General features: G+C 41.6%; 2 protein-coding genes across 14 annotated transcripts; one reads left to right on the top strand and one right to left on the bottom strand.

Annotated features, from left to right (window-relative positions):
- Window positions 1-784: 784 nt before the first annotated feature.
- Window positions 785-5,956, bottom strand: LOC129583680 (uncharacterized). 11 transcript variants are annotated; one of them, XM_055475587.1, is made up of 8 exons: window positions 4,306-5,956; window positions 3,336-4,173; window positions 3,100-3,190; window positions 2,503-2,600; window positions 2,124-2,372; window positions 1,778-1,841; window positions 1,526-1,624; window positions 785-1,251 (listed from the first exon to the last, which is right to left on the bottom strand). In XM_055475587.1, the coding sequence occupies exons 2-8, from the start codon at window positions 3,768-3,770 to the stop codon at window positions 1,211-1,213; spliced, it is 1,077 nt and encodes a 358-aa protein (XP_055331562.1). In that variant the 5' UTR covers window positions 3,771-4,173; window positions 4,306-5,956; the 3' UTR covers window positions 785-1,210. The 11 variants fall into 11 exon arrangements, 10 of the variants coding, with proteins under 10 accessions (XP_055331562.1, XP_055331567.1, XP_055331566.1 ...); XR_008689807.1 differs by having other exon boundaries at window positions 3,096-3,190; window positions 3,336-5,956; XM_055475592.1 differs by having other exon boundaries at window positions 3,100-3,170; window positions 3,353-5,956.
- Window positions 5,957-5,989: 33 nt separating this feature from the next.
- LOC129583678 (fibronectin type-III domain-containing protein 3A-like) lies at window positions 5,990-19,369 on the top strand. Of its 3 annotated transcripts, XM_055475580.1 has the most exons (19): window positions 5,990-6,317; window positions 7,851-8,010; window positions 9,252-9,803; window positions 11,480-11,664; window positions 11,973-12,114; window positions 12,603-12,934; window positions 13,907-14,136; window positions 14,596-14,639; window positions 14,726-14,820; window positions 14,977-15,321; window positions 15,385-15,610; window positions 15,772-16,056; window positions 16,124-16,314; window positions 16,378-16,572; window positions 16,821-17,155; window positions 17,422-17,628; window positions 17,835-18,001; window positions 18,070-18,191; window positions 18,481-19,369. In XM_055475580.1, exons 2-19 carry the CDS (start codon window positions 7,911-7,913, stop codon window positions 18,829-18,831), a joined length of 4,104 nt encoding a protein of 1,367 aa, XP_055331555.1. In that variant the 5' UTR covers window positions 5,990-6,317; window positions 7,851-7,910; the 3' UTR covers window positions 18,832-19,369. The 3 variants fall into 3 exon arrangements, with proteins under 3 accessions (XP_055331555.1, XP_055331556.1, XP_055331557.1); XM_055475581.1 differs by lacking the exons at window positions 5,990-6,317; window positions 7,851-8,010; window positions 9,252-9,803 and adding an exon at window positions 10,801-11,067 and having other exon boundaries at window positions 11,321-11,664; XM_055475582.1 differs by lacking the exons at window positions 5,990-6,317; window positions 7,851-8,010; window positions 9,252-9,803 and adding an exon at window positions 10,801-11,067.
- The last annotated feature ends 237 nt before the right edge of the window (window positions 19,370-19,606 follow it).

A 19,606-nucleotide genomic window follows, 5' to 3' on the forward strand; every position in this document is an offset into this window, starting at 1 on the left:
TCCCGTGAATTCACGCCCATTATTCAGTACCAACGAAGAAACTTCGCCTGCGCCATAAGCATAGAATCTGGAGGCACGGTCGCGAGACTGTGTTTCTATAAAAAAAACAAGGCAATTAGAGCAGAAACTACGAACACTACAGCTGGTCAAACGCAGAACACTGTAAAATGAATTCGATCTTGCATTGTCTCAAAGTAAGATCTTTGACAGAACTTACCCCGTCGATGACGTTTTCCATTGCAGACCGCATTCCCACTGACAGGTGAAACCGATCGTTTAGCCGCACAGCCAGACACAGACCGCGAAGCTCTCCGGTGCGAAACAGAGCCACCATTTCCGTTGATGTCCTCCGTCGTCGAATCAGCCGCACCGACTCCAGGCGGAGAGATGGCTGAAGTTTTCCTGCCGGACGGTCGACCCTGCTTCCTTTTTGCAGGACTCTCCACGCCATTCAAGGATTCCGGTGACGGAGTCGGTGATTTCCCGTTGAGAATCTTGGTGGACAAGCCCATCACAGCTCGCTTACGCTGCGCTTCTTTATTGTGTGGTCCTTTCCAGTATTCTTCCAGCAGCTCATGGCAGCTCAGGTTGCGCTCCGGCTCCCAGGTGCTTTCGGTGACAGCGTAACCCTTCCACTTGACCAGATAGCGTACTGCCCCGGATGGCTCTTGATGGTGGGCCATGATACGTTCGACTTCGAAATCTAAGGGTGCACTCATGGTTTTTACCACTTCTGGAGTTGGTTGCGCTTTGTTGCTGCTCGCTAGTCTAGGTTTAGGCATGGTGGATCGCTCAGAACAATGTCAGTGTAGGTCTAAATTAAATGTACACCAAAACTGGAGGAAGAACCGTTTGCTAGAATTTACCGTTTCCCACTGTAAACCTTCGACGTGCCAATCTACCTAATTAGTGTCAACAAACAGTGCAAACGCTAACAATCACGCGCTTAAACTGAAGTTTTGAAATTTTACCGAGTCCAGTCAATCGAACAATGAACCACACCTGGATTGCAGCGGGTGTCACCGGTTCGGGTCACGGGCTTGGTACGGCTTGTGCGCGCGTACCGACCCGAACAAAACCTTATTGGGCTTGTGTAGGCTTTAAAAAGCCGTAGAGGATCTTAATATTAATAATACTAAAGTAACTAAACTAAATAAAATTAAATTTACAAATTACAATTAGATAGTTATGGAGTTGGTGGAGTTCGCCTTTAATTCTTTGTAGAGCCCGGCGGATATGCCCATTCAAATTCTAAAAGAGACATCTTACATCGGACAGAATAAACTTTGCCCTGCTAAATTTTTTACGCTTCAGATGTTAACGTTGTTTTTTTATATTTCTATCATACCATTTATTCTACAAGCTTTCTTTAGAGGATAAACAATGCTCCACCCGATAAACATTAGCTATTATTAAAGATATTTTACTGTATATATTGGCATAATTACTAATATATGAGTAATAACTATTTATTGTCTTAAAAGGACTTCGGGTTTGTTATTTTAAATTTCACTCGCCGCCTCACCGTCGCCTAATCGCGGTAGATGCAACGGCCCGTGATAAAACTGAAGGAAGGCGGAAACCGGGAACGTCAACTCCGAACGGATCAGAATGTCAATCAATTCTGTAGAGAAGCGAAAACCAGATAAAGCATCAAAACCGCTGGAGACAAAACCAGCACTGAAAGCCGCAGTAATACGCTTCAATTAAATTAGCGTTTTGTGGTTAATTAAGTATGTATGCACTTCGTATTTTGCAGCACTGCTGAATTTTTTACCTGGATTGAGAATAGCCTTTTCAAGACTCCATGACACATTCTTTACCTGCTCGTCTTCTTCCAGCTGCAATTTTGAAAACAAGAAAGAGAAACTTTTTATGTTACTGAACCGTTTCTCGAGATATTTCAGTTTATAACAACGGTTTCTTCAATGAAGTCCAGTTAATATAATTTTGTAGCCGGAGTAGTAACCGTATGCAGCAACGAAGATGTACAAATGTACTCGTAACCTTTCTCATAATCAGCTTGCAGGTAACAGCTGAATTAACTTAATATGACCGGGGTCCGGGTTAGCTGAGGTTCGGAAGTACAGACTGAATAATTCACAAGCAAATTGGCAACTTACTGTGTACAGTGTGGAGAGAAGCAAGCTGAAATGAACCATCTTCTCCACGAAATCCTTTGCTACAGCGGCAACATCACCGGACGAATATACGGTAGCAGTAGGTGCGGTGTCAACAGGCAACAGAACGAAAGTGTTAACAATTCTGGCTGGGACATCGCTAAGAAACAAGACGATTCGCGTATCCTCCAAAAAACTGCTACTTGGATTATCCAGATTTTGAAAAATTTCTTCGATTTTTGTCGAATGTGCCTGCAGGTATATATATACAGGAACACTGCAATTAATTGCAGATCGCAGCATTCTGCGCCAGGCACTCAATGAAATGTATTGTGAACTCTATTTGCAGGTTATTTATTAGATTTTCACGAATAACACCTACCTCAAACATACAAGCGGCAACATTGGAATATATTAAACTGTAGCCGGTTATTTTCTCTCTTAAGCTGGATTTAGCAACGGTAATGCTGTGTATGTAATCTGAAAAATTAATAGTAACCTTATGTAGAACTGCGCACGAGTGATATCTATAGAAGTATTGACTATTACACAATGAGCACTGCTAGTGCAGATGTAACTAAATCAGAGCCACCGTCATAAAAAAAAACAGGTCCTACAAAGTTTAAATGTTGATTCATTTTTATCCGTGTCTACTTGTGCAGGTATATATATTATTGTACAACGGAAACTGGCTGTTGTCGAAAAAAGTCTCGTCTAATGCCTCGGCCGATGGTTATTGATCATAGACCAAGAAAAAACAAGTACAGATATTGGCGGATGCACAATTAACGATAAATATGTAAAGACAACATATCAACACTAAGCGACAGTAAAAAACACTGTTCTGTTTTACAGTAAATCTAAGCATATTAAAGTTTTGCTTTAATTGGTGGGCAGCAAGCTTATTAGCATTACAGACCGATGCAATCTAAGGCGTTATTTATAAAAAATTGCTGCATCTTGTACATTACTTACGTGCCTAAAACTTCCGTTGAAGAAGGAGTTGCTTCGCCAAGACCTTGACCACGTATTCTGGACACTGTGATCATTCTGTGAACAGGAAACTGTTGCTGAAAAATTTTAAACACGTGTCGGAATATCACTAATAATAAGAATCCCTTGACTACGCCTACGGAATACTGAAATATCTTTCAATAAACCCGCATTTTAATTACAGACTGTTCGCATTGTACTCTGTATTTATGCCGTTCATACCATGTTGGGCAGCTTACAACTTGTGTTGCTTGCAGTAAAAAACACAGAAAAGTCTTCTTCAGGCGCGCGTGCGGATGAGCTTTGAGCGTGAGCTGGTCCGAGGGAGTTTCGTCGTGATCGCTGTCGTATGGTCGTCAGGGAATCCCGAGCAGGATTGATGAAACTATTGCGGGCCCTGGATGACCTTCGGATGCCGGCACCCATAATGCTTCCTTCGTTTCGCATTATGCTCCCCGCGGGACCACTGTGCCGGTGACTGATAATCGTAACGCTGCTGCTTCGCATGCCGACATTTTTTTCAGATGGTATTTGATTGACATCTGGCCTTTCGTGGCGAAGTTCTTCGATTCCAGAATTTTCACCAGACGGAAGAGGAGTAACATCCGACAAAACATTTTGCGCTGTCTCATCTCGATCATTTTTTTGCGACCCCATTCAGATTTCGAATTCAGTTTCAGTTTCAGGAAAAAGTTCTTCTCAAAATCAGATACACATACACACTGGTTGCTAGTTACTGTACTGTAAGAGATTTGTGAAAATTAAAGTGAGTACTATAAGTGCACCTTTATTAGTGCGTGTACGTAGTAATGGTTCTAATTAATTTTTAATTCTACGTACTCATAAAATCTTGGCTCTGAAATCCTTGCTTAGTGAATTGTAAAGTAGGCGCAAGACGTACCGTATACAATACAGTTCTGTTTTTCTGTAGACTACCTATGTGCAAGCATTTTTCAAACAAAAAAGGTTTTCTGCGGTGACGGAGGGAGCACTTCCCGCGTACTTTCTCAGTTTAACAAAGAAGGTTTTCTGCGGTGACGGAGGGAGCACTTCCCGTGTACTTCTCAGTTTAACAGAAAGAGACAAAAAATTTCAGAAAGTGTCAGAAAGAGACAGAAAATTTTAACAGAAAATTTATTTCTGTTAAAATGTAAAGTACACGGGAAGTACTCCCGCCGACACCACGGAAAACCTTTTTTTGTTTAATAGATGCTTGCATACACAGCCTACAGCAGAAGTGTTGCATATGATATGTCTTGAGCCTACTTACAACTAAAAAACATATTTTATTACTAAAATGCTATAGTACTGAAAAGCGCAATCACTAGCTGCAAGTTAAGGTAATTAGAATACAAGCACAGTACTTAGTTGACAGTGACCTTTTCCCTTCGGTAATTTCTTTAAAAAGAATATGCGCAAGCCTTTTTAAAATAAAAGCCACAGCAATTATTAGTTAAGTATACCAGCAGTGTAAAACGCGCAGTTGTTGTTGTTGCATAAATATACAGCCTAGTCCTTATAAAGTCCACTGCTTCAACAATAATTACAGTAACGGTAACTGCCTTTGTTTACCGTAGCAACAATGTGCTATTAAGCGCAGTAGCGCACTATTGTTAGGAATATAGTGCTTGATTTTTGAAGATCGCGAAAGATAATATTGCTGTTACAACATCGAAACTAACGCGCAGTTGCTTTCGATTATTACTAAGAACAACAAGTTATGTTTCAGACTTTCAGGTTATATTCTGGGCAGGTAGCTAGCTATATAGGGTGTTGCGTTGTACCTAGAACCGTCGAAACTGAAGACATTAATTCAGCGGATGCGGTTTTACAGACTCATGATTGTAAGTTTTTGAATTTCAGATAGGCATATTTATTTCACTATACGCCCGAGCACAGTGACGGTTGCTTCCCGAATTCCAGATACTGCTCGAATCAGCGAGCTGAAAAATCCACCCAAAAACTTCATTCTGAACATTCGCGCCAAACTTTCCTGACCATGACGTCTTCATGCAGCATGTTGAATGATGTCGATATCTCTACATAACTAGATGTTGCATACTGATTACTGCCATAAACATGTAAAACAGATCCTCAATGCCGTTTTATTCAAACTGGAATAACGGTTTCAGGTATACGATTATATTGCATGCGAATTGGAATCCATCCCTAATTACACGCTTCGCTTTAAGCCATGATGAGAGTCGCCATTGTTGTTGAACGTCAAGCAAGTGCTCCAATGTTGTTGCTGTCTCAGCTAATCCTTTACGCACCTGTATCCCGGTTGTGCGCATAATTACGTAGATCCAAAGGGCGCAAGTAAAAATGATCTAATTAAGGTGCGCCAGGCTTTAATATCCGTATATGCCGCGGTACGTCCGGATTGGACTGCAGCGGTTGCCGGCGCAGAATAGGTAAGGCTATGCATCCGTCAAGCTGTGTCACCTTATAAATTTTATCCTCCATACGGGATCCGATTGCATATATATATATAACTAGATATATGATGGTTAAATTGGCTGTGTTTGCGTCATTGGAAAAAAGGCGTGAGTGTCAAAGGAAAATCGATGGTGTGTTCTTAAATCACGGTGGCCCCTGTCGTCACACATCATGTATACACACACGGAGCCACAGAGCGCGGTACACAAAGTAGACTCCCATACAGCACATATCGTGGCGCGATCGGCAAATCTCCCAATGTGCGCACAGGATCACTGCACATTTTCGTACTGATCCACATCCAGCAGATCCGCTTTCATAACATGTGATTCGCAGTAAGTAGAGCTAACTGTCTGGTTCTCGCGCGCGCACTCTTATGTTTCTCTCTCTCTCTTTCCTCTCTTTCTGTAGCGTAGTTCCCTAGCCGAGCGGGAGACGCACGGAGCCTAAGTATTCTGGATCAAGTATGATATGTTGACTGCGTCAATGGTAGCGTCGGCATAATAGTCTATAACTGCTGCCGATTAACCACAGCCTGTGGATTTTCTTAACAGACTTCATTATTATACGCCGCGTATTGTCCTCACGTAAATCAAAATACAGAAGGGTTATTTTCTCCTTCAAAACATTTTTATCCGCGCAATGGGAGAAGACACACTGAAAAAGATCATGATGCGCTGTATCTGTTGGATGCATTATAATGCTTATAATAGGAGTGCGCGTGTGTTGATGGCCTGATTTGACAACACGTCCGCCGGTAAAGAGGTAGGTGGCACAAAAGATATCGTCCTATGTGGCAACGGATTCTTCCTTAAGCTGTCGGCCACGGTTATCCCCGCACCGTAAATGTATCCTTCTGATCCGTATTGATAAAAATAACTGAAAGAAGTAGATGTAGCCTTAATCAGGGTTAAATGTAGCGCTTTTCCATGGTTAATCTTTGCTCCATATGGTAGCAGGAGATTGGTGCCTGTATCGTGTTAGCCCATATGCACATGCTGTGGTATAGCATTTGAAACTTGCGCCAAGATGATCGTGAGAATGGTCGGCGTAGCTAAAGTGGCTGCGATCGACCTGAATTTTTGCGGCGAGCAACAGCTGGCAGTGAGATGGATTTTAAAATTAGTCGCCAACTGTTTCCTGTTTTTCCGCCTCTGCCCGATAGCGTTCGCTGTGTGTATTGCTCTTCTACAGCAAAGGTAGTTTTCAGATTTCGAAGATATCTGTGTCATTTATTTGTGCCGTTAAAATAAGATGTTGCTGGATGTTCACCTTTTGCATGTTTATGACAGTTTGGTCATTAGTGATAAAAACAGTTGATAACATTATTTTTCTGATTGGGACATGCTCAGTTTGAAAAATATTACTTTATTAGCAATTCGTGATCATTTTGTAACAATAATGTTATTTATGCATATGAGCGCAATCAAAATGGTTGAGTCGAACTTTGCGCGAGCACGTCAGTATCTTTAATTCTGTATTGTAATTAAGTCGAAGTTAATTAATAATTATCACAACAAAACTACAAATGACTACAAAACTTTGTCCATCTGCATGGCAGTGTGAAGTTGTAAACTACTGACTGCTGGGTGCTTGGGCGTATAAAGATGCAAGCAACAGTTGAAAAAATTATTTAACGAGGACGTTTATTTTATTATTAATATGTAATAGCGTACAGCTTACGAGGAATGTGTTTGCCATTGCTGACAGTATTGGTCCGTAATCCAAAGCCAATTGGCTGACCAAAATCGCTGTTAATCTATGATAAACTTATTCGAAAACTATATCTGTACTACGAAATTGCATATAGACAACACATATGAAGCTTTAGTAAACTTACTTGTGTGTTGAGTACATCGATCTATGACTTTTCATTTTTGTTGCGCTTGGATTACCAGCTCGGGTTCAAAATGCGTTATATGGAAAATAAAAATGAAAAGGCATGTTCTGTCTATTTTTTTTATAAATCTTCTAATAAAGGCAACCAAGTACTACAACTTCGTAAAGTAAAGGGAAAGTTCTCCGGAATTCTTTAATTTGGGTAATTCTAGTTCAGTGCGTTATCGTTAGTGCTATACCACGTGCAGCGTTAACTGTAATAGCAGTATTAATTGTTGTGATAATAACGTTTTCTGTGTAAAATCATTATGTTTTCCGTATGTACGACAGTAAGAGCATTGCAAACTAAATCTGCAGTAGTATTTAGTATTTAGTTTGCCATGGTACTGATATCGTATACGTACGAGTGATGCTATGCTGTGAATGCTACATAGTTTAACACTTTGCATTTCTTTTGAGGTCACTTTGTGAGGAAGCGGTAAAATGCAATGAATCCGAATAATTCAGCCATGCTGTGGAATGTTCCCTGCACCTAACATGCATGGACCTATCCCGCGGATCCTAGAACCGACTGCGGATCCGACGGCTTTTCGCAATCCTGTCACGCAAATTTTTCCAGGTACAGTACTCCGAATGTGCGCCTGTTAACCATTCTATTCTGGTACTCGTGCATGTTAGCGAATATATAATTGCCGTACATGTGACTTACATTTGTTGTACATTTAAGAAGGTTAATATTGTAATCCACGTTGTGGGGATTAGATAAGTAATACGTACCTCGCAGGGTATCGTTGCGTTAATCCACATGCTTATATCCACATTCTGTAAAAGTAGCTTCGAAACAACAATTCATGCTCAACATCAGTTAATAAATTATTTAGTTTTATATCTCTTCAGAATTGGGGATTACTTATGTTCGTACTACGTATAACTATGCAATCAGCGTCAGGGTCTACCAAAGTTACGTGCACGATGCATCAGATGTCAATGTCGTACCGCACTAGTTAAATTTCAGGCTGCATGTAAACTATGCCTGTAAATAAATGTAGCAACAAGCGCCTGTTTAAACCCGGTCTGATGTTTTATAAATAATATTCGTTTAAATATCAACTTTTTGCACGGGATTGAAATTTGTAAGCAATACGTTTTTTGATTAATCGGACAGGGACTTCCAAATTTTTTGTTATCCTTTAAAAACCATGTTTGATTTTTGTTCCAATGTAACGTAACCTTGCCTACGGTACGTAAGCAAAATCTATATATTTCTAGTGCAATTGCAACAATATCCTCTGCAAAGATACTTCACTATTCGATCCTACTAATGGAGCTAAAACCTATCATGGTTGCAAGTTTGTCGATAGAATTTTTGCATTTGGACTCGTTAATTAAAAAACAACTGTATACGGCATAAATTGTCGACTATTATATATCTCATAACAAAAGATCGAAATAATTGGGAACAAATAAAGTATTGATTTAAGCAACAGTTGGTTAACGTTGGATCATGCACGCTTAAATGTGAGCAATATACTGCTAGTACTGCATTTGTAACAGATAGGCGGAACATCACTATACACATCGCATCGATTACAGTAAAAAACGTGGAATCGTTCTGTTACGAAATTGACACCCATGCGCGCGAAAAAGCCGGAAAGGGCTTTGCTTACAAACAATTTCTTGGGTAAACTTTCTTTGTGACTGAAACAGTTTGTCGTACTTGCACAACTACAAATCCACCATCACCAAAAGCCAGTCATTAATTCTAAATTGTACTGCAGAACACTGCATGATTACTTGTGTTATATTGTATTTATGCAGAATATTGTGTGGCGCACTTTAAGAAAGTTGTGTGATATACAGGTGACCTTTACGCCACCTTCCAGTCTCCGAACCAGCAGCCAAATACGTCAATAGTCAATCCTAACCATCTGTCCGTGCCGCCGCCTTTCGGTGCTCCTTCCTGGCACGTGAGACCAAAAATTCGGTCTAATCTTAACGCGACCACACCGCGTTTTCCCCGTAAATTCATTCCCTCGCTGACATACCGCCAAATTGCGCCTAATAGTACAGTGCGTCAACGGGCAGTGGGAACCACAAGCATTGTCCGCTCCGTCAACGGTCTCACCGGGTATCCGCGCGGCGTTCCCGTATCGCATGGCACGTATCGATCAGCCAACAGCACGCCCCCCGTACCGGTATCCGTCGCTCCGGACCAGCAGCTACAAATTCAACCATTTCTTTTGGTGACGCAGACGGGATCTCCAAACGCCAACACACTGAATCATCGTTTTGACCGTCGACACTCCGCCCCCAATAATTCCTTCCGTGTTGCGCCATACTTTGTGGATCTCCATGTCGCTTCCGGTAGTGTTGTACAGGTGCATAATGGCCCGGAGACTCACGTTATTCAAGGTAAACGTTTTTCTAAGACGTCAGCTGATGTCAGAAATACTCTTATGAATTATTAGCGGTATAAAAGCTACATACAAAGTACTATAATCCGGCAACGTCAAAAGGATGTCTCGATTCATTATGCTGTGAAAATAAGTACGAGTACTTGTACATGAGAAACGATGCAGCTGATAATTAGGCAGGCAGGTAGCCAGTTTCCAATAAGAAATATTATTACAATTCTTGCCACAATAATTTATGGGAAATAACAATTAAGGTAAATTTAAAAAGAACCGAAGTATTTTTCGTTTGGTCCTTTTGGATAGGATTGATGTTTTTTAAACCGATAGCCACTGTATGTATGTCACGCTATATAACTAGCAAGATTAATAAGCAAGCATGTTTTTAAAGTTTTTAAACTTCTCACCTTACTCGAAAAAGGATTCGGTTTAACTTCTTTGTAATTTATCGTTAATATTTATGTACATTTAAGTTTTAACTGTTGCGCACAAGAACGATCACCCAGCAGTGAATGAATGGTTCGTTCATTTCTCGAGATTGCTGTGAAACGGGTGCCCGCCTTGGTTAACAGTGACGTATGAACAGATATCCCCAGCCGGTGCTTTCGCGCGCTTTACTGCGAAAATAAGGTGGTTTTTTTTAGATTTATTATTGGCGCATTCCTGGACTGTCACTCTTCTATGGACACATTAGTGTATAACATGTTTACGTCTTATGTAAACGTAAACTTTATGTTTGGTTTCGAAAAATGGAAATCTCAGATTCTGTCGAAACTTTCGATAAAATCTTGGCCAGTTGCGCAGTACATTAGTGGAAGCCAACAGAGTTTACTGTATCTGTAAGTGCAGTACTCGTACATATGCATTGCATTGGCTCTATTCTTCAAATTACACGGAGCGACGCACTGCGTGTCTGGGGTTGTAGGGTTCGGCTCACCACAAGGACGTGTTATTTTCCGCAATCGACGCCAGTGGGTTACCTCACAAAAATAGATGTGTCTGCGCTGTTTTTTGCCAGTGGTAGTGAATATGCGCTACTTACAACAACTTTTTTGAATCTTAAAAGTGTGGCGACGTGCTCCAAGGTTCGATTAATTTACAGAAAAGTGGAGAGAAATTTTAACGACTGCTTCTTTTTGATCTTTGTCAATTTTTATTGCGAAAGGTTTTATTTCGGTCACGCATGTGCTTTCGAACGGCCATTTGTCATGTTGCAAGCAGCAAGCGTTTGTTATGATCTGACGTTTCTGTGAGTCCGGAATAAGGTACGTGCCTGCTGGCTGCTGCATCTGTGTGCTTCACTCGTACGCATTTCTTTCTCTCTGCATCACTTGACGTTGGTTCAAGGTTGCCGTACACAAATAATGCATAGCTAAGCGGCCATTAGAATGTCGTAGACCTTGAGTCTGTTGAGAAGTAGGATAAGTCCGATTTCGGTACAAGCTTCGATGGCAGACACTGCCTAAGTCGCGTGGAGTCCTTACGAACATCATTAACATTTTCTTCCCATATATCCAGTGTACGCGATGTATGATGGTCCCATATGTGTCGATCGCGAATCCGTGATCATTATTTTGGAATTAGAACTGCGCATTATTTCCTGGTTGCTGATGTAGACGCAGACGGAGGATACTGATATTGCTCTTGGATTATAAAGGGAAAATATTATGGTTGTAGGTCCCGCCAGTGTAACCATCATGTCCAACTGTTCCAATCCACCGACTGCCATTCCCGTCACGGTGCCTCCGGGACAATATGTTCAACAATTGATTGACGATCACGGCGTATTGCGTTCTGTTTATATCTCTAATCAGCCCTATCCGGATGGTGCGACACTGGAACCATTTCAGCATAGCTATTATGTGAGTGCGCATCTTACCTGTAATCTTCTGGTTTTTATGAGCTTTGGCATCAGACAGCACAATCATACCATTGCATTTATGATTAATCACGCATTATGCTGACTTTATGTTGCGATTTTTGCTGGCTGCGGCACACCGTGTCAGAAGATGATTGGTGCATGTCGCACCCTATCTGCTTGTTGGATAGCTCAGACGTTCTTGCCGCACATTTATCACTATTTTTATCTGGCCTCGTTTCGATAAGACCTTAAAATATTATCTGCTCGGTACGGATAGGCTGTCTTGTACATATGTGTTTGTCTGTACAGGTTCCTGCTCAAATGCAACTGCAGATGCCTATACATGCTGCAAGCTTTCCTGCTCAGTATCCCGTATCCCACGCTGTTCCCCTAACTAACGGGATGCAACAGAACGGTTATGCCACACAACCGTCGACGGTTTATCCACCAGGTAGTCAGTTTTTATTTTTGTTCTGATTTTCTCTTGAGGAGATGACTGTAGTTATGTGTTCGGCAATATCCATAGCTTTTTTCTTCTACAATTAAAAGCTTTGTTTGTTTATTGCGGTTTCTGCGAAGTTGCTGCTGGGCCAGTAGTCAACCACATCGGAGCAGAATAGAACGATGTAAAATTGGGGGCAGAACGATATAAAGTTTCTTCACAGAAGATTTTGTAAAAACGTGCAGGCATTAATAAAACGTAAAATTTTGCTCAATTGAATAACTGACTGTGCAACGTTTTTTCTTATTCACGATCGGAAATTCAAACTAAGAAATTGATAATTACTATGTTCTCCGATATACCGGTTTCTGTTGCGCCTTATTTAAAATTTGCATGTTTGTTACGTAATTTATTGTGGATGCTAAATGACAAACTTCGTGCTTGATAGTTCATTTTTTAAATTGAGCAGCTTAACATGCATTTTCGTTTCTGTCTAGATTATCATCATCACAACTATATTCAGCAACCGCAAAATCCTGCTCTATTGGATGACCGTAATTATGCTGCCCGTCAAAAGCTAAAAAAGAAATTCGAACGCAAGCGACCAATGTACAATAGTAATGGTGGCGCGGGTAACAGGCGTTATAATCAGGAATTCGACAATGACAATCAAAAGAGCAACGATAGTGGTGCCGTCCTATATGACACGGAGCATGAGAACGGTGATACGGAGGGATGTGGATCAGTCAGTCCGCCGCCGACCGTTAATGGGATGGAAAACGAAGATGATGTACTGGCCGCATTCCTTGGCACAATCAAACCTGTTATGGTACGTGACACTCGTACTCTGTGCATCGCTTTTGTACTTTGTAGTTGCTGTTAAAGTTGAGCGTTCGTAACAATTCATGTAGGTAAAATAGAAAATAATGTGTAAGCGTAGAATTTATCGGAATATTTGCTAAAGAATTAAGCCGTGTGTGTAAGAAACATCGTTTGCAATGACAGAGAGCTTGATTGTGGAAATTAAGTTGATCGCTCTCATGCAGACGTGCAGCATTTCTGGCCGATCTCGTACTCCATGGCCAAAATGGCCTGGGGACTTTTCTGTAACGACTGTGAAATGGTTGCGGTGTATTGAGCACATTGACATGGTGACTGTGGCGATTTTAATCAACAAAATGAAAACTTAGGCAGTCGTCCATTGATTGCATCGCTTTACCACGGTTTGCGCTTGATTTCAAAGTTTAACCTATGGCTTGCTCAGCATTTTGTACGTAATTATACACATATTTGTACAACAAGAATTTAAAATGTTTAAATATTTAGAACAGTCTATGACGTCGTGAAAGTAATAAAAATAATGAACAGTACGATTTTTTTCGATAATAAAACACATTTACTTATCCGCTTAAAGGCTGAAATAACGCTATTGCACCAGCCGAGCAGTTAACGTCGATGCGCGAATTTTGAAATTTTTGGCCCTGGTCAAAACTTCTGAAAACTTCGTAGCAATGATACTAAAATCAGCACTCTAAGTTGTTTCGAAATGAATTTCCTTAGAGTGCTTGCTTCGATTGTGAAGTCGGTGAAGGCGAAAGTTTGTGGTTTTTGGATATTTTTGCAGTTAAAACAAAATTCTGAGTTTTTGAATTTTTTTCATTGTGGTAACGGGCCTTCGAATCAAGCTTAAGCGATACGCTACTGCCGACACGTCTTGAAATTTTCGTTTTTATTCAAAGAGTAGTCTGTTATGATTGTAGAAAGAACTGGTTGGTTAAAACGATAACGATAATTTTTTTAGGTGGAAAACATTAAAGCCAATTCGGTTACCATAACTTGTACTCCTCTGGATTTCTCGCTATTGGATTATTCTCAGTTGGAAAAGCATGCTGATATTAAAGATGGTGATCTGGAATATTTTGTATGTTGTGGTGAAAGCGTGGATAAACAGCGGATATTCAATGCGGGTTCGGCGCCTCAGTTGACGTTACAGCTCGTGGAATTGCGTCCTAATACGGAGTATTTAGTCTGGTAAGTGTTTTTGACTGTTTGTGTTGCGTACAAGGTCAGGTGTGCACGCAATAACTTTGTTAAGAGTTATCTGCTACAGTGGTTCGATTAGTCACTTCATATTACACCGTATTTTTATTAAGTGAATTGTTGCTATATGGTGTGAGATAAGCGAAGTGTATTTTTTTACCGTTGCATAACGAAATATCTAAACTTCTTTCAGTTTTATAAAGTTAATGATGCCTTTTGGGCGATTTTTATTGGTGTTCAGTTAGCGTGGGTGGATTTCGGTAGATTTTTCATTTATTTATAGGCTTTTGTTGGGCTGGAGCAGATACTGCGTAAACTAACGTCTCGGTGTTGTTGTTTTGTTTGTTTGTGGTTTGATGAAGCGTGTATGGTTACTTCAGATTTTTCAGAGCATGGCCGTCTTGTTGATGGAACGATAAAACTTAAAGCTGAATACTGCTGTATTTTTAGTACACAAGTCGGATATGGTGATCTTAAAGGCAAGCAAAGTGAATGTAAGTTACATTTTGTACACGATGATCCATCAGTGAAATCTTGTTATCTACATGACTGCTTAATATTTGGACGATTTTCTTTATAGCTGTCACTTTTCGCACCGCTAAATCGCAACCGGAACCACCAGAAGCTCCGCGGCTTGTAGCGCGTACTAAAAACTCTCTCGCCGTCAAATGGCTGGTGAGTGTGTAATGTGTGTGAGTGTCTGTATTAAAGTTAATGAAATGGTTCACGAGTAGTACAGAGAGTAATAAAACGAACTGACCGCATTTTTATGGTGGTGACGTGTGGTTGGCGAGCCGGATGTTCTTATAAACTGCTTGTTTGTTCTCGTAGCCGTCACGATGCGATAATGGTGCGAAGATTCTGCGATATATTGTGGAACATGATCAAGGCCAGAACGACGATAGTAGCTGGATAGAATGCTATCGCGGCAACGATAAACAGTTAAAGATAACGAGATTGCAGCCCAATACAACGTACAGAATACGTGTGTACGCGGAGAATGAGCTGGGCCCCAGTGTGGCGTCACCGATCCTGGCCTTATCCACCGCTGGTGTTCCGCCACCCCAGCCAGAACCGCCACGGATTGTGGAGGTTACGGCACATCATGTCGTTTTCGAGTGGACACGCCGGCCGTGTGATGATACCTTTGTTTTACAACTGGAAGATCCAACTTCGGTGGGCTAACTGTGCGAAACGTCAAGACTGTCATTGATGTCTTATTTTGACGATTGTCCACAGGGTCATGGCTTTCTTACGACCTACAGCGGACCTGAAACGTTCTGCTCGTGTAAAGATCTGAACCGTGTTACCGACTATAAAGTGCGATTGAGTACCGAAAATTGTGAAGGAGTTAGCCCTTTTAGTAACATCGTCAGCATAACTACGCGGCCGGATTTGCCGCGTGCGCCTTCCAAGCCCTACATCAAAGGGAAAGCATCGCCAAATTCCTTTCGCGTACAATGGGGTGCGTAGATATATTTTTATTCTTGGATACACTGATACAGTGTTGTTTTATATTTTGAAGATGTTATGCATGTTTATAACGGTTGTTCTTCGAATTAAGCAATTCATATGCTTTATGTGTGTGCACGAACGTCTGAGTTAATTCGGTAATCGCTTCAATAGATCCGCCCTCGGATACCGGTGGTGAAAGTATTAGCCATTATGTGGTGGAATGCACTGGAACAGACGGCTTTCGTCTGGATCATAGTGGTCCTGAGTCGCAGCTCCTGGTGTCCAGCGTTGAGCCCGGTGAAACGTACTTCGTACGTGTACATGCCTGCAACAGTGCCGGGCAGGGCGCCTATTCTGACGTATGTATGGTCCATACGCCGCCGGTAGCACCAGGTGGCCCAGCTCCTCCTGTCCTCGTGGGAAAACCCAAAGCCACGGGTGTGACATTGCGTTGGGGTGAGCAATAGTGTACTTATTTCTAAAAATAATGTGAGTAATATTTAATTAACCGCTTGCATTTCAGATCCTCCCAAGTACACTGGAGGCGAACCCATAGCCAGTTATGAATTAAAGAAAATTATTCACTATGATGGCTATTCGCCCGAAAACGACGGTGTCGTAGTGTATTATGGTCCAGCCAAGGAGAATCACGTGGAGGGATTGAGTGCCGGGAAGGTGTATTTGTTTTTGGTTCGCGCCTACAACTCCGTGGGGGTACACGAAAATTACATTAATTACTGCTTGAAAAGGTTGCTGTAACATTTTGATGATTTACAGCCCGGTCCATGGTCGGGAGTGGCTCAAGTGGAAACTGGCGCCGGTCCCCCTGATGCACCAGAATCGTTAAGGTTACAAGCCAAGAATGCCAGCACCATCATGGCGGCGTGGAAGGAACCATGGTCGAACGGTGCACCAGTGACGGATTACAAATTAGAAATGGCTGAAGAATCTGATGAACAGTCGTTTTTACCGGTAAATGAGTGCAATGGCAATGCTATAGCTGCCTTTCCGGTATAGGTCTAAATTATAACTGCTGGAATTTAACCATGCCAAAACATTGACTCCGTTTGAAGCACAACGCAGTATAGTGTGGGAGGTATATGTTATCTGGCAGTAACGCGATGTTGTTTTTCAAAAAAATATTTAAAATCTTGCTATTCTACAATACTTATTGATAGCGGGCAGTAAAATTTCACAAATATTAACTGATTTTGTGACAGGTCTATAACGGTGCCAAAACTAGCCACGAGATCAAGAACCTAAAACCCAACACCCAGTACTTCTTCCGTCTAGCGGCATCGAATGCGGCTGGCCACGGACCATTCAGTCCGCCGTATTCCTGTTGGACACCACCTGCATGTCCCGGCAGTATCCAGAGCGATAAGGTGACCCATCTAGTCTCAGCCACTGCGATTACTATATTTTGGACGCCACCAGAGGATAACGGCAGTCCGATAACTGGCTATAAAGTGGAATTCGAGCACCAATTGCGCATTGTGGACAAGCCTGTACCGCAGTGTCTACTGGATGGCCTCCAGCCGGATACTTTGTACAAGTACGTTTAACTATCCGGTGACATATTTAGCTCCTATATCGTGTCAGCTTTTTGCTGCGGGCAGTGCTTAGTTACAGGATTTGTCAATTAGTGTGCATTTCATGTTATGGTGGCACCTTTTCCTACGAAAACGGATTTTAATCTGAAGTCGTATTACGAATGGTGTAGACACCACTTCCGTCTGCCTGTACCTGTTCAGTGGCAGGATGCCGCTTATGTGAGATAATTACCATGTCGATGTTTATCATTAGAATGTGACTTTGCAGAATAAGAATTCAGGCTACAAACGGTATTGGCGATGGCCCATTTTCTCAGCACATCCGGATTAAGACGAAGCCGGTCGTTCCCGACATTCCCAAGCTGGAAGTGGTTTCAGTCAGCCATAATAGTATTAAGGTTAAATGGACGAATGTCGTCAAGAATAACGTCGAGGTGGATTATGTGCTGGAAATGGCATTCAACAAAAAGGATGTGTAAGTTTTAAATGGTTTGTTTGAGGATTCATTATACGAATTTGCTGAAGAGATTTGAGAACTTGATTTTATTGATATTTCTGCTTATAATACTGAGTTGATTTGGGTGATCAGCTTCTGATTACACTTTCTCAAATGTAGTTTTTATCTCTTTGTTGATTTCCTGCATTTGATGTAGAGTGATCATATATATCTGCCTTTTGTAGTTTCCAGACAGTGTACCGGGGTAGCCAGACGTCTCATAAGCTAAATAAAGTACGGGAAGAGACGTTGTATTTCTTTCGAGTACGCGCCGTGAATGAGGCAGGTGATAGCCCTCAATCGGAAATTGTCGAATGTCGCACACCGAAATCGCCGCCTCCTGCCATAAAAGGTACCTAATTTATTAAATTAATGTATGCACTGACATGGTAATTACTGGTTTCGCTTTCGCCATTATAGTACCGAAAATCGTTCCGACTGACGATTGCTGTCAAGTGCAGTGGGTTAGACTTCCTCAGTGTGACGGTGAAGACATTTCCTATGTCCTTCAAGTGTCGAAATCCGGAGGAAGCTTTCTCGAGGCGAGTTCGTAAACTGAATAACGCTGAATCGGTTTTGCAATGTACAAAATACTTGAGGCGATGTAATAGGTATATACAGTTTTATTAGCCTGGAAAATTAATCTTATTGATTCACTGCGGTTGAATTTGGTAATAATTTTGGACTTTCGAAAAGCGAACTCGTGATGGCCATTTCTCCTAATAACTGTAACACGTAAAACTAATTTCGTTGTTCACAGTTGAGCAGCAGTAAGCTGATGCTGATGTGGCGTGGGAAATAGGTGATAATGTTCTTAATGGTATGTTATAGGTATACAAAGGCAGTGACAATTCGTACAAGTTCGGTAAACTGGAGCCGGGCGTGCCATATCAGTTTCGAGTGAAACCCGTCCGTGTACTGAGTGATGCTCGCAGCATTCCGGGCTCGTGGAGCCCAGTAGCCAATTACACGTTGCCCTTAGTGTCTTCCGGCGCCGGCGCTACCTCGAAGGATTCCTCCTCCGTCCCTGGAGTGAACAACTCACCTTCTTCCGTGTCATTCCCACAGCGATTATGGCGTGCCATCGATTTGAAAGACGAACGGGTGGCTATTGCGCTGGCCGGTTTCTGTATCCTTTGCTGCGTTATCATCATCTCAAGCTACATTCTCATGAGTAATTAAGGCTCTTCCCGCGCGCGCGCTGCTTGATATCAGTATCATTATTCTCTCATGGGAAGGATGGGAGGTGAGCACGTTCAGGGTGACGAATGCTTCAGTTAATCCGCCGCTTTCCGATCTGTCTGGTACACACACGGGTGCTGCATGAAGAAATAGTATGGTTTTCGACCGTTCGTTGGGAATCCAATCATAGTTTTTTCTCTGTGGTGATCTATTTTTCTTACAAATTTTTTATGGAAGTTTTTTGTATTTTTTCCCTGCAAAATGCGACGTTATTACGGTTTTTTGTATGATGGAAGTCTGGGTTGATTGCATTTGCGTTGTGTCGTTGTTGGGGAGATTGAGGAAAGAGGTTAATTATTATTAACGAATTATTTTTTTCTTTGCATAGCTTTAATTGAATTATTTTTAGTTTGAAATAAATTATTCCGCCGCACCTCTTCTTGTTCTGCGGTTCGTATTAAAATCCGGTTTCTGAGGGTGCGGAAAGATTGTTTCAGCTCGATGTCGAAAGATTGTTTGTATAAAAGTTTTCAGATGGGATCAATTCTGTGCGTTACTCTTAAATGTGGTTCGCTTGTAGGAAATGTACTCGGAAGATTTATAAGACAGATAGGTATCTGATCCACCATATCGCTTCTGAAAGTGGTGTGGTACACACGGTGGCTCCATTGTGTTGCGTTGCATATTAAAAAAAATTTTCCGGTTGACTGCAACTTGACTGGAAGATCAACAAGTGAACGAAATTCTTTCCATTTCAGAAAATGGTTTGCATTGC

The sequence above is a fragment of the Paramacrobiotus metropolitanus genome, unplaced genomic scaffold (genome assembly GCF_019649055.1).
Source record: "Paramacrobiotus metropolitanus isolate TYO unplaced genomic scaffold, Prichtersi_v1.0 Parri_scaffold0000011, whole genome shotgun sequence".
NCBI lineage: Eukaryota > Metazoa > Tardigrada > Eutardigrada > Parachela > Macrobiotidae > Paramacrobiotus > Paramacrobiotus metropolitanus.